The following is a 14413-nucleotide window of genomic DNA, read 5'->3' as shown; positions in this document are numbered from 1 at the left end:
ACGGGCCTGTACATGTGCTTTCTTGAGCAGGGGGACCTTGCGGGTGCTGCAGGATTTCAGTCCTTCACTGCATAGTATGTTACCAATTGTTTTCTTGGTGATTATGCTCCCAGCTGCCTTGAGATCATTAACAAGATCCTCCTGTGTAGTTCTGGGCTGATTCCTCACTGTTCTCATGATCATTGAAACTACATGAGGTGAGATCTTGCATGGAGCCCCAGACCGAGGGAGACTGACAGTTATTTTGTGTTTCTTCCAATTGCGAATAATCGCAAACTGTTATCACCTTCTCACAAGCTGCTTGGCGATGGTCTTGTAGCCCATTCCAGCCTTGTGTAGGTCTACAATCTTGTCCCTGACATCCTTGGACAGCTCTTTGGTCTTGGCCATGGTGGAGAGTTTGGAATCTGATTGATTTATTGCTTCTGTGGACAGGTGTCTTTTATACAGGTAACGAGCTGAGATTAGGAGCTCTCCCTTTAAGAGAGTGCTCCTAATCTCAGCTCGTTACCTGTATAAAAGACACCTGGGAGCCAGAAACCTTGGTGATTGATAGGGGATCAAATACTTATTTCCCTCATTAACATGCAAATCAATTTATAACTTTTTTGAAATGTGTTTTTCTGGATTTTTTTGTTGTTATTCTGTCTCTCACTGTTAAAATACACCTACCATTCAAATTATAGACTGATCATTTCTTTGTCAGTGGGCAAACGTACAAAATCAGCAGGGGATCAAATACTTTTTTCCCTCACTGTACCTGCTCTGGAGGCACGTCGCTCTCTTGATTACCACACTACTGCGGCTTAGACAGCTCTGTGCTGCGCCACAGTAAAGCAATAATGCCAAGCTCTGCTTCCCCGGGTAGACTTTACTGCCCTGCTCTCCACTCCCCCTGCTCTGGCCATGCTGTTTCAATGACCTTGAACAAATGGATGGGATCTGTCGAACAGATCTGTAGATCTGTTGCTATCTGTTTATAAAGCCCTTCAAAGAGAGGCAAATCATTATACAAGTTGGGCTGGTAAAATTAGGCAACCAACCAGGTGGGTTTCTGTCGCAGGCGGTGCTGACTCTGCAAATCACCAAAAACCCACGTGCAAATGTAATTATATACTCAGTGCAACTGCAATAAGGAAACTGAAATCAAAAAGTAAACAATTAAGTGAAGAAAAAACATACAATTGAAAGAAAGTATAACAACCAATACTTATAAGAAATGGAAACACACAATGTAATAAGAAGTTTGAAAACCCTGAGTTGTGCCGTCTGTGACACCCACTCCATAACTCCATGAAAAAGTACAGGTCCGAGGACTGAGCCCTGTGGTTCTCTGTAACCTCAGTTCAGTTTGAGTGGTTTTCATTGATCTGTAAATATTGGATCTGTTTGACAGATATGATTTAAACCAGGACAGAACATTGTGAGACAGGCCAACAAGGTTTTCTAAGCGGTGAATCAAGATCTGGTGTAGGGTTGGCCATGCACCGGCTCCGGAGCCGGAGCGGAGCTGGACAGTTTTTGTTAGCTGTGCTCCAGAGCTGGAGCGGAGCTGGAGCTGGCAGTGCTTGGGCCGGAGCGGAGCTGGACTCAGGCTCATCGGAGCGCTCTGGAGCCTGGAGCCGGAGCTGAGGTCATGGTGCTGCTCCACTCTCTCCCCCTTCCATTAAACTCTCCTATATATTAAGTACAGTTTTCTTAAATTAACAAAGTATATAACTTCATAGGTGTAGTTGTGTGTTGGGGGTTATGTTCAGTTCTCACTCCAGCTATTAGTACAATAGTACATAATACATTATATTTTTAAATTGTAATTATATGAAACCTTCACTTTCTCACTCTGTTCAAGAAGTGATTCTTTAATCTCTGCACATCTCTTGTGAACCACTTGCAAAAGAAGGAAAGTCCATTTTAACTATCTCCAGACCAAATTCTTCATCTGCCTGAATTAATCTAATTTTATAGCCATCTGTTATCTGAAATGTCCTGACTTTAGTTTATCCAAAAGTGCCAGGGAGTTAAGGTCACATGCTGGAGTCATGCCCCCTGCACCTTATTTGCCACTAGGGTTGCCATTTTTAAGATACAAAAATACCGGACTCCAGGAGAGGGGGTGCTGACGATTTGACAATGAAGACAGTTTTTAACAACATATCCAATAGATTAGAGTACTTAAAATAAGCGGATATCTTCCAAAAACACTGGAGTACATACACTATATGGCCAAAAGTATGCAGACACCTGCTTGTCGAACATCTCATTCCAAAATCATGGACTTTAAAATGGAGTTGGTCCCCCCTTTAATGCAATAACAGCCTCCACTCTTTCCACTAGATGTTGGAACATTGTTGAGGGGATTTGCTTCCATATTGAGGTCGGGCACTGATGTTGGGAGATCAGGTCTGGCTCACAGTCGCTGTTCCAATTCATCCCAAAGGTGTTCGATGGGGTTGAGGTCAGGGCTCTGTGCAAGCCAGTCAAGTTCTTCCACATCGATGACAAACCATTTCTGTATGGACCTCGCTTTGTGCACAGGGGCATTGTAAAGGAAACAGGAAAGATCCATCCCCAAACTGTTGCCCAAAAGTTGGAAGTGCAAAATCGTCTAGAATGTCATTGTATGCTGTAGCGTTAAGATTTCTTTTCAGTGGAACTAGGGGGCCCGAACCATGAAAAACAGCCCCATAACCTTATTCCTCCTCCAGACTTTACAGTTAGTACTATGCATTCAGGCAGGTAGTGTTCTCCTGGCATGCACCAAACCCAGATTCGTCATTCGGACTGCCAGATTGTGAGATTGCATTTCCACTGCTCCACAGTCCAATGGCGGCGAGCGTTACACTGCTCTAGCCGACGCTTGGCATTGCGCATGGTGATCTTAGGCTTGTGTGCCTGCTCGGCCATGGAAACCCATTGCATGACACTCCCGACGAACAGTTTTTGTGCTGACGCTGCTTCCAGAGGCAGTTTGGCCAAATATTGACTGAAGGAGGTAATCACGTATGCATTCAATTATTTTCTGTTTTGTATTTGTAATTAATTTAGACAATCTGCAGATTATATTTTTCCACTAATTATAAGTGGTGTCCACATCCTGTTGGCCATGTAGTGTAAAAATACCAGACAGTCCAGAAAAATACTGGCCAGATGGCAACCCTAACTGCCTAATTGTTTTTTGTGGCTCCGGAGCTGGAGCTGGGCCTGCTGGAGCTGGACTGGAGCTGGAGCTGAACCTCTGGAGCTGACCTGGAGCACTGCCAACCCTAAGCTGGTGGTCAATTGTGTCAAAAGTCTAGTGACTTAAGTCTAGTGAAATAATAATGGCGTGCCCGGAGTCTGAGGACTGAAACACGTTGATGGATACCTTGAGTAGTAAATTAGTGCTTTAATAAAACTGTTGTCATTTAACTGTTCTGTGTAAAATATGTGTTTTCTCACAGTGTTGTTCTTTGTCTGGAGTCGACACACACCTACCCATTGCAGAGACATTAAATCATACTGAGCAGGAGCTCCTCTATCTCGGCCTGTGAGCCACAGCTGAGTACACAGCAGTGTCTGAGAGCTTGGCTCGGCCCACTCCCCCAGGGCGGCTCGGCGCTGCGGTGTTGTCCAGGAAGCACAGGGAGCTGTAGGTCACACCAGAGTCGGGGTCGGGGGCCGCCTGCAATAGAGCACACAGTGTCACAGGCACCCTGATGCACAACGTCTGCTTCCACAGCACGGCGTTTCACACTAATCTGCAACTTCTCCTGGTAATTGACCTCATCTTACTGTCTCATTTTGACGCAATACATTAATAATTTCACATGAGTGCTTTTCAAGGGAAAATACAATCAAAAGTACTTCTTCCTGCTGCGAGGCTTTCTTCTGGAATGAAATTGCAGCATACACCACATCTCTCGCTGGTATAGTGGAGGCCTGAGAGTGGAAAAAAATAAGTTTAATGTTTGTTTAATATCTAATAATTCTGTTATATATGGTTTTGAGATAATTTTGTATGCTGATAAATAATTAAATGTGACTTTTAAAATCCTCTGTTATTATCCTTTATTCATTTTACAATCCAGGGCTCAGGACATTTTGTTTGTTAGTTTAACATTCAGTTCTGTATAGAGACTCACTACAGAGGAAGAAAACAAAATGACTTACCGTGGAGTTAATCTGACCCTGCTCTGCTCCCTCCTCGCTTTTCCTCCTTTCCTCTAAAATACAGACATGAAGGTCATTGGTCACATTTGCCAGATACTGCAGTCTGCAGTTATCTCTGTCAGAGGTCTGGTGATGCCCGAGGCCCAGCTACCTGATCCTGGTTTGTTTGATACTGCTCCATTTTGTGCTCAGTGATTTTGTTGTTACGATGTATGAATAATATCTCTGTGCCAAGCTTGTTTGGCACAATAAAGCAGGGCTCTGTAACATGACACGTGCTCTTTGTAGCACTGAACATACTGAGTGCTCTCTGACCTTTACTGTTTACTGTGATTTGTGCATATTGTTTTATGCTGTTGCCCTTGTGATATCTTGTATACGCAGTACTTTCCATGATGGCCGGGTGTCCCGTCTGGGGTTTGCCTAGCCTTGTGGCCAGTGTCTCAACCCACTGCAACCTGGTAACCCGGGGTTATTGACTATGGATGGATGGATAAAACATTTAATTGTGGAAAGGAACTTACTCTTTCTTCTCGACATCTTCCAGGCGACTATGACCGCAGCCCCCAGCAGGAGCACAAGTCCACATGCTAGGAGTCCGAGCAAGATTTGTCCGCTGCAACGGCAGGAGAAATAGCGGTCAGTGACCTTCTGGATGGGTCTGTAGGGGTCATTACTGGGTCTTTGTCTGTCACATTTGCTGCAGAAGAAGCTTTCCACATGGCAATTGCCCCTCATGACTTATGCCTCAGTTCCACTGGCTTAAGCGTCGCGACTGCCATGCCGTGCCGGACGCGTCCCAGAGCTTTTTTTGCAAAACCAGGCCACTGTGAAGTCCATCCCTCTGATGGAGGAGCAGCGACTGTGGGTTTGGTTTGTGTTTGTGTTAAAAACAGAGACAGGAAACACTGCGAGCGATACAGCCTGACGTGGAGAGGACTTTGTGTCTGTTTTTTTATTTGTGCTTTACATGATTGTAAACAGCGTAATAAATACACGTTTCTGTTCAGCAATATTAGCAAGAGCTAAACATGTAGAGACAACATTATATTCAGACAAGCATTATGTCACTGTAAGAATACGTTTCCATGTGCAACAATAATACTAAATAGCGAATATGTATTGTTATTATTATCGTCATCATTTGTGCTAGTAGACAGGGGCGTCGAAGTGGGGGGAAAATGGGACTGACTACGCAGGGCCCCAATGGGGGGAGGGCCTTCAAAAAGCTTGGAATGAAAATTTGTTTTTGTTTGCAATTTTTTATTTCTAAGTAATTAGTGTCATAACTAAATATAAACTGGCTGAATAAACTGGTTGAGTGACTGAACTTTGTATCCCAAAAAATTAGTGGAGGTTCTCTGAGGCCACTCTCACCCCTTACAAAAGGCACAAATTGGTTTAGTTGACCTCTGCACTAGGATTCGTCTCTAAACGCAGCTAATTGAGCTGAGTGGCTGCTACTGTGATAGTCATGTCTCTCCCCAAGAAAGGGAAATTGGGTACCAAAAAATAAAAGAAAGAAAGGAAAGAGAAAGAAAGACAGCAAACTGAGGAAAAACAACTGCTAATTAATTTATTTGAAAAGAAAGGTGAGCACAACAGCACAACTGACACAGTTTGAGAATGGTTTAAGATAATATGTCAGCAGTTGTTTAGAGGCAGTCAGACAGGAATCTAGCTTGGTGCATATTTGCATTGTATAACATGAATTAATCAGTATCATAAATTAATCAGCAGCATAGGTACAATGTCATATACAGGGATGGAAATTAAGCCCCACCTCCCTCCGAGTAGTTTACATTTCGGGCGAGTTGAATTTTAGAGCCGCTCGTCTGTCCGCTTTTCAGCGCTGATTTAGTTTTAATGGTAGAAAAGGCCAGAGCCAGACCTGCTGTTTGTGTATGAACGCAAGAGCCCCCGGACTACCAAGAATATGACAGATTAGACAGGATTAATACACAGTTTATTTATAAATAAATATCGTAGCTTATGTCTTCCTACATATATGTGAAGTCAGCTCCAATAATGTTTTGTTCACTGTAGTTTGTGGGTTTTTTTTTTGTATGCACTATTTAAACTATTTTTAAATTTTTTGCATTATACATTGCCTACTTACACTTGTTTGGATATTCTTGGGTTACGTTCAGTTCAGAAAATATTTGTCATTCTAGTGGATATATAATATTGTGCACAGACTAACTTAACATGAATACTGGGAAAATATATATTGAAAACATTTGTTTCTAAACTACTCATTAAATACTTACTACTCATAAATACTTTTCTCATCCCTGTTATTGTCCCCCTTCATCTATTAGTTTTCTTATTTTATTAAATACTCATTAAACTTACAGTTAAAAACAGGACTAGTAACATTTTAGCCATGCTTGTGGAAATGTTGGTATACTAGCCCGGCTCCCTAGTGCCAAAACTCCTATAATCCATCCCTGGTCATATGACATTATATATAGGGCCTATCAAAATGACCTAGAAAAGATGAACATCCTGAAACAAATGGCCCTCAGTTTCAGAAACAGCCACAGAGAGTGGAGCAGCGGCAGGTCCCTCATCATCTCCTGACGGTGTTACTGAGAACGTGAGACAAACATCAAGTAGCCTGTTGTATTGTATGTTAGGCTATAAGCAGGTTAAGAGGCTAATATCAATCTAGGATTGACAATACTTTATGCTTCATGCTTGTACAGGGATCTGTCCTTGTAGCAAATAGTGAGTAAGAAGATGTGATAGATAAATACTTAAGTAAACATGAAGAAAATAATGTTCTTTTAAGCATGGTACTCCAAGCAAACCTCATTTAACCATAGTAAAGTAATTGCTACAGTATGGAGGGTTGAAATGTGAGATTTCAAACTCTGCAGACTTAAGCACATATCACAGAATATTATTACTTGTTTAAATGTGGTGTGAACAGTTCATTATTGACTACCCGGGGCTGTGACTTTCCGGGGGAGCGGGGGGCCCAAATTGCAATCTCTTCATGGGGCCTAAAATTCTTAGCAGCGCCCCTGCTAGTAGATATGTATCTTAAACGGCACAGCGTGACTCCCTTAATTTATTACTCTTACTACAGATTTGTAACTGCAAACAATACTTTTTGCTGTATTATTTATAATGTACTTATCAGATGTCCTTAACCAGGGCAAGTTACAGTTGAAACAAAATACACAAACGTTTCACAATTAATCATCCAGATACAATATAGCAGGTTATAATTGAACTAAAGTGTGCACGTCTCACTAATGGCGTCCAGCTCCAGATTGTTAACCTCCACAAAACACGGACGCATCCGCCAGTGGACACACCCATTTAAGCATCCGGGGCCGGACCGTCCGCCACTGGAAACGGGGCATTATTGTCCCTTTGACAGTTGGTAACACTAACAAAGTGTCGTCCCCATGACAGAGTTTCCGTCTTATACCCCCCCACCCCATCTCCCTCATCATTGGAACCAAACATATATTTTCCACTGGCTTTGTTCTATTCATTTATTTTTCTATCCCGTTATTCCAAGCATACAGCTTTCCATGCTTCTTTGCATCTTCCACAGTTATATATATTTTGATCTGACAGATAGGTGTGCAATAGCCCTGCCCCTAAACAGTGAAGACGAACATGAATGAGAACAAATAGAAATATGTGTACCTGTTGGCGTTGTGCTTCTCACCTCCTTCACCTCCGCTGTCTTTATCTGTAGGTGCAGGTGGAGCTGTGTGAACAGCTGAAGAGGTTTGCTGTGATGTAGGTGCTGCCGTTGCTGTTGTTGTTGCTGTAATAGAGCGAATCAGAATTCAGCTTACAAATCACACAAAAAACAAACAAACAAAACAACATCCATGTGCAATGTTTTTCCATGCATTTTAAAACAAAAAAATAAGATAGCACCACATTGTACACAACCTGAATTTACACAAATGTGTACTTCATGTATAATTGCATTTTACTTAGTTCTTTAGTGTGTTTTTTTATTTATGCAGAAAAAATAAGGAGCCAGATCGAAGGAAAAAGCATAGGGAACAGGGACAGCAGGCAGGTCTGTAAAGAAACATGTAGGGAGATACAGTTAGGTCCATAAATATTTGGACAGTGACACAATTGTCATCATTTTGGCTCTGTACACCACCACAATGGATTTGAAAGGAAACAAGAGGTGCTTTAAATGTAGACTTCTCCCTCTCTTATTTTGAGGGTAGTTACATCCAAATTGGGTGACTGGTGTAGGAATTACACCAATTTATATATGTGGTTCCCAAGTTTTAGGCGCTCAAAAGTATTTGGACAAACTAACATAATCATTAATTAAATTGTGAGTTTCATTACTTGGTGGCTAATCCTGAAGTCTGGAACCCATAGACATCTCCAGATGCTGGGTTTCTTCCCTGGTGATGCTCTGCCAGGCCTGCACTGCAGCTGTCTTTAGTTCCTGCTTGTTGTTGGGCTGTTTTGCCTTCAGTTTTGCCTTCAGCAAGTGAAATGCTGCTCAACTGGATTCAGATCAGGTGATTGACATGGCCATTACAGAACATTGCACTTCTTCACCTTAAAAAAGTATTGGGTTGCTTTCGCAGTATGCTTTGGGTCATTGTCCATCTGCACTGTGAAGCACCGTACAATGAGTTTTGAAGCATTTGACTGATCTGAGCAGATAATATACAGTGAGGGAAAAAAGTATTTGATCCCCTGCTGATTTTGTACGTTTGCCCACTGACAAAGAAATGATCAGTCTATAATTTTAATGGTAGGTGTATTTTAACAGTGAGAGACAGAATAACAGCAAAAAAATCCAGAAAAAAACGCATTTCAAAAAAGTTATAAATTGATTTGCATGTTAATGAGGGAAATAAGTATTTGACCCCTTCGATTTAGTACTTGGTGGCAAAACCCTTGTTGGCAATCACAGAGGTCAGACGTTTCTTGTAGTTGGCCACCAGGTTTGCACACATCTCAGGAGGGATTTTGTCCCACTCCTCTTTGCAGATCCTCTCCAAGTCATTAAGGTTTCAAGGCTGACGTTTGGCAACTCGAACCTTCAGCTCCCTCCACAGATTTTCTATAGGATTAAGGTCTGGAGACTGGCTAGGCCACTCCAGGACCTTAATGTGCTTCTTCTTGAGCCACTCCTTTGTTGCCTTTGCTGTGTGTCTTGGGTCATTGTCATGCTGACATGAATAACACACACCTGACTATGGAACAGCTGAGACAGGAGAAAGTACAAAAGAGTCACAGGACATGGAAACACACAAGAGACTGAAGCTTGTTGTGCGTTTGCTGTGTTTGAGTTTGGCCATAAGACCTTTACATTCATACATAAACTAGTAATCATCACTTACCGATGTTGAAGCTAAATACTGCTGATCCTTACCTTCAGTAACTTTAAGGTAAACAGGAAGCTGTTGGTCAGATATATCACACCAGTACCAGCCTTGGTCCTCCGGCCGCAGTCCGCTCACAGTCACACTGAAGAGTCCCTCCGCTGTGTGGTCAGTGATCAGGACAGAGCCGTGTCCTGCAGTCCCAGGGCTTCCTGCTTTCTGACAGGAGCTCCAGTCTCCACTCCTGCACCACTGTTTCTGTCTGGACCGGTATGGGTTTCCATATCGACACTGGACACTGACCTCCCCTCCTATCTGTCCTGTTACTGTGGCATTGACCACATACGGCACCCCAGCGTCTGCAGACAGAGACATTAGAGCAGCTTTACAATACAATCATGAAATCATTTTATAGGTAAACTGAAATATGTTTCTATGAATAAAATATGTGGAAAAGGATGAACCATTTTTAAGAAGTTCTACACTCGATTTCACAAGATAAATGTTCAGTTTACTGTTCGGATTCTGTAAACTTTTTACATGGAGACAGTAGATCCATACTGGCCCCTTGGGGCCACATCCTACTAAGAACAGTAATGCAGAGAGTGGCCAGTAGCACCTCTATCCTCACCTACAACAGTAACTAATGAACCATATACAGAGTGGAGGAGGCAGGAGACCAGCTCATGTGTCCCTCACAGCTAGGAGAGGGAGACAGCGAGCTCTACTGTGCTGTAACCTGCAAAGTGGGGCAAAGAGAGGCCAGGTCTTGTGCTCTCGCTTAACACAGGAGCACTCGCCTCCTGCTTGACCAGCACAGATAGGAGTGGGGCGACAGCGCTGTGTGCCAGCGAATTGTACACATAGCGGGGTAACCAGGCATCGCACATGCACACCCACAACACAATATCACAAACACACTGTAGAACCGTCTCGGAAATAAGTGGAGAAGTCGTGGAGATAAAGCAAATAGAACTTTAATCGAGCCGCTCGGAAGCCCCACGTCAGGAATAATTCCTTCAGTGAGACTTAATGTTTACAAACATGAGTGCAGCTTTATAGGAAAAATGACGTAACATCTTATGGCAGGTTCATCCAATCAGAAGATACAGGTCCGGGTCCGTTTTACGATCTGTCCTCCCGTGAAGAGGTGATGGATCCAAAAAGCAGATGTCTGTCTTTGATCCCACGGTCGTCATTTACCTACTGTCAATCGCCCATTAACAGAAACAATTCCTGCCTATCTTGAGAAACGGTTAAGTCATAAACAAATTCTCAGCAAACAGCTGTGGGCTATTTCGGCACTGTGTAATCTTTCATTACTGACAGGAGTTTCTAACAAACCAACCTTGTTGACCCTTTACTTGTCCTGCTAAATCTAATCTGCTCAGTCTGTATACAAACTACTTCTAATGCTAGTATTAATATAAAACATTATATAATTATCACAAAACACTTTCTTCAACATCCTATACAGAGTCTTCACACACACACAGAGAACATCATACACAAAGACTACAATTATTGTAGTGGTGGGTAGATATATTATAGATTTAGCCAGCCAAACAAAAATACAATTCAAGCTTTTTCAGTGAATTATAAAAGACAATAAACACAAACAAGACTTTGCATTCGACCTGAGGATCCAAGGCCAAAACGGCAAAGAGGAAGTCCCTGTGTGTGCGTCTCGTTGTACGCAGACAGGAAACAGAAGGGCCAGTTTACACAGGGGCCTATAGCAGCTTCGACACACACTGTTTCAATGAGGTTCCTATGGTAGTGAGATAAACCCCTCGGGTTTGGGCAGTGTTTCCCACTCAAAAGATAACAGCTCAATTACTGTAAATGTGAAACACAAATGTATAAATAAATGTGGTGTAAAACAGAGCCTGGTGTTACATCTACATGTGTTTTTTTAATTCAGCAATAAAATCTACAAATGGAAAGCATGCAATACAAACTGTGCGTCTCTGTTTGCATGACCCAGCAGATCTGAAGCTGTTTCAGTGTTAATAATGAAAAGATGGTCAGCCAGCTGACCCAGGTGGCCCATCCCCCAAGCTGACCACGGGCTCCAGCCGCCTGCTGCTGTGTTTGCATCTACAGTTTGGGATTATATCTGAAAATAAAGTACCGGTGTGCCTACATTTGTTATTTGTAGTTTATTTTCAACATGATCCAAAAGGGTACATTTCCTAAAAATGTTATACATTTTTCAAAATATGTTCAATACATTTTTCATTACTCAATTCTTTGAAATCCAAATGTCACCAGATCTGTCCCACAAGTTGCAGCTTCAGAGTTATTTCACAGTTTGTCTGCTTTCAAATGATGCCCCCTCTGTCTTAGCCTTTAAATCACGTCTGAAGACTCATCTATTTAGTCTCTGTTTTTCTAGCCCATAGTGCCACCGGTGTGCCATGGACATGCAATTGCACAACTGTCATTGGAAATGTCCTGCACTGCATGACCAGTATCTGAGCACGACTGCCCTCTTGTCTTCCAACAACAGCCTCCTCTGAGGGTCCAACGAAGCACCTCGTCCCCCACCATGGAAGTCTGATGAGGCACAACCCATCCCAGAAGCACCTCACCACAGAGGGTCAATGGGGCATCCACACCCAAGGTTTGACAAGCCATCGCAACCCAAAGCCTGTTGATGGTCCAAACCCTCCACCCCCGATGGCCAGTGAGAGACCTCCTCCAGAGGAAGAGCACAGCCAGCAGCACCGATCAAGAGCTTTCTGATCTCCATGCTGCTGTAACAACTACACTGCCTGGAGGGGAGGCAACCATTAGGCCTGGGCCCTAAGCTGTGGACCCCCAGAGATTCATTTTCTCCTACATGCCATCCATAGGAATTTTTTGTTTTTCTCTCCTCCGTGCCTAAATGGTTTATTTACTTAAATGTTCACTCACTTTATTCTAGATCATGTATAATGTTTACAGGTCTATATTTGATTTTATTGTATTTATGTTTTTTTTATTTTGCTATACGTTTGTTGTATGTTTACCAGTCTGTAAAGCGCTCTGTTGCTACCCTGCGAAGGGCGCTATACAAATAAAAATGGATTGATTGATTGATTGATACTTACATCCTCTATAATGTAATGGCTGTATATACACTGCATGAAACTAATGGTTTACAAATGCAGTAAACCATTTGATTTACACAAGTTTAAACTGTCATGGTCATGTCATTTTTGTATTGTTGACAGAAACAGATTGTAACATAACTATGGTAAACTATTTGGTGGGCCTTATATTTACAATATATTTACATATAACTAGAATGCATTTTTTTTTAACATGCTGTATATGAAAGCTAATCAAAATACTTATGGTTTACTCAAAGTTTGCAGATATATTTCAAATACTTTGTAATGTTTGCATAATATTTAAATTAATCGCATGCATTGTAAACTTGTTTAATGGTTTATACTACTGTAACAGATATAAGAAAGCAGCGCCGCCCACTTGGTTATGATGCGGGCGTTTCTTCCGCTTATCCGTTCTTCTAAGTCCTAAATATTTGAATTAAATTCCTCTAAGGCGTTTCAGCTGTGAACTGCTCAAATGTAAAAAGTTATAAACTTTCTTCTGCAACCGCGGAGCCTGCAGTCCTTGCGGTAGGATATACTGACTACAATATAGCCCGCCATCTGGGCTTGTAATAACACTTAGTCATTGTGAGAGTTTTAATCGTGATGATTCCTGAAACGTGATTTTCTGCAAGTCATATGTAACACTGTTTTTGTGCGTTATTTGATATGTTTACCTTTATTATTTAATCACGTTATTTCTTTACTTTCAGCGCACTTTTCTTTCATATATTCACTTGTAGTTAATTGTGTGAGAGCCAATTACTAGACTGGCTTGGGCTCTGACTGATTGAAGGAGCTTGGTTTGTATCCCCAGCCGGGCGGGTCTCTGTGCTGTGGTTTTAACTGTGATCCCCTGTTTTAAGGTGTGGAGCTGCTGCTGAAACGGCCCCTGCTCTTCTGAAGGTCCTGCCCCGGGTCTGTCCTGTTTGCTGTCGGTCCAGCTGTGGTTGCGGAGGCCGCTGCGCTTCACTGATCCGAGCCGCTGCATCATCTGACCGCACGATCGAGAGACACTGAGGACATTATTCGCGCAGAGAAGAGTTTATTGTGTTCATTAGCGATCGTGGAGAGGGCGGCATTTGTGTGGATTTTAGCAGCTTTTATTGTATCTTTGTTTTTATGATTTTATGGCGTGTATTGTATGGTTTATATTATGGGGTTCACTATCCACAATCCAGTGCTCTTTAGCGCCCCTGCCTGTACCGGGTCCTGGTGGTACTGCAGCCAAAATCTGTATGGAATTGGATCTGAAAATCGGCTAAAAGCCGAGAGTCTTAGAGGCGCCTAGAAAAGAGTAAGCGGGTTTGGGTGGGGGCCCAGTTACTCTTATAGTGACTAGCTGGATTGATAGGGTGCTTCAGAGCCTAAATGTGTGTCCCCTATATTTCACTTTCAGTGGCGTAGTTGGGTGCACAATCGTGCACCCAGTAGCCCTCGCTACACATATATGAATAGATTATTGTCATTATTTATTTTATTAGCAGATTTGCAGCTGCTATAGCTCGTCTGCCTGCCCTGTGATCGGCTCGGCAAGTTTGTCTTTCCTGTGCAATTCAAACTCGATCTCGTTGCAAACCCAGGTCTCTGGATCAATGTTTGATCAGTCACCTGTTTGATGCTAATTATTTTATATTATAGGCACTGTAGTGTTGAAAGCGCGTTTACTGTACGGATATGAACAGGTGTAATACTAGATGGAGGCATTTCAAAGCGCTTTCACATTTCATAATACGTATATATATTATATATATATATGTGTCACCTAAAGGATTATTAGGAACACCTGTTCAATTTCTCATTAATGCAATTATCTAACCAACCAATCAC

At 42.3% G+C, this 14413-nt stretch overlaps 1 protein-coding gene across 2 annotated transcripts in view; it reads right to left on the bottom strand.

The window, feature by feature from the left end:
* The window catches only part of LOC136762766 (CMRF35-like molecule 8), a 40282-nt gene that overhangs the window by 1709 nt on the left and 24160 nt on the right, over window positions 1–14413 (bottom strand). Inside the window, exons 3-8 of one of the 2 annotated variants that reach the window (XM_066716322.1) lie at window positions 9533–9841; window positions 7816–7939; window positions 4674–4765; window positions 4150–4202; window positions 3844–3918; window positions 3471–3661 (exon numbers count right to left, since the gene is read on the bottom strand). In XM_066716322.1, coding sequence (XP_066572419.1) covers window positions 3515–3661; window positions 3844–3918; window positions 4150–4202; window positions 4674–4765; window positions 7816–7939; window positions 9533–9841 — 800 coding nt within the window. In that variant the 3' untranslated portion in view covers window positions 3471–3514. The remainder of the gene's footprint in view (window positions 1–3470; window positions 3662–3843; window positions 3919–4149; window positions 4203–4673; window positions 4766–7815; window positions 7940–9532; window positions 9842–14413) is intronic. The other variant, XM_066716326.1, reaches the window with a different exon arrangement.

The sequence above is a fragment of the Amia ocellicauda genome, chromosome 2 (assembly GCF_036373705.1).
Source record: "Amia ocellicauda isolate fAmiCal2 chromosome 2, fAmiCal2.hap1, whole genome shotgun sequence".
In the NCBI taxonomy this organism is placed as follows: Eukaryota; Metazoa; Chordata; class Actinopteri; order Amiiformes; family Amiidae; genus Amia; species Amia ocellicauda.
The sequence above is the reverse complement of the archived record's forward strand: the minus strand, read 5'-3'. Positions and strand labels throughout refer to the sequence as shown.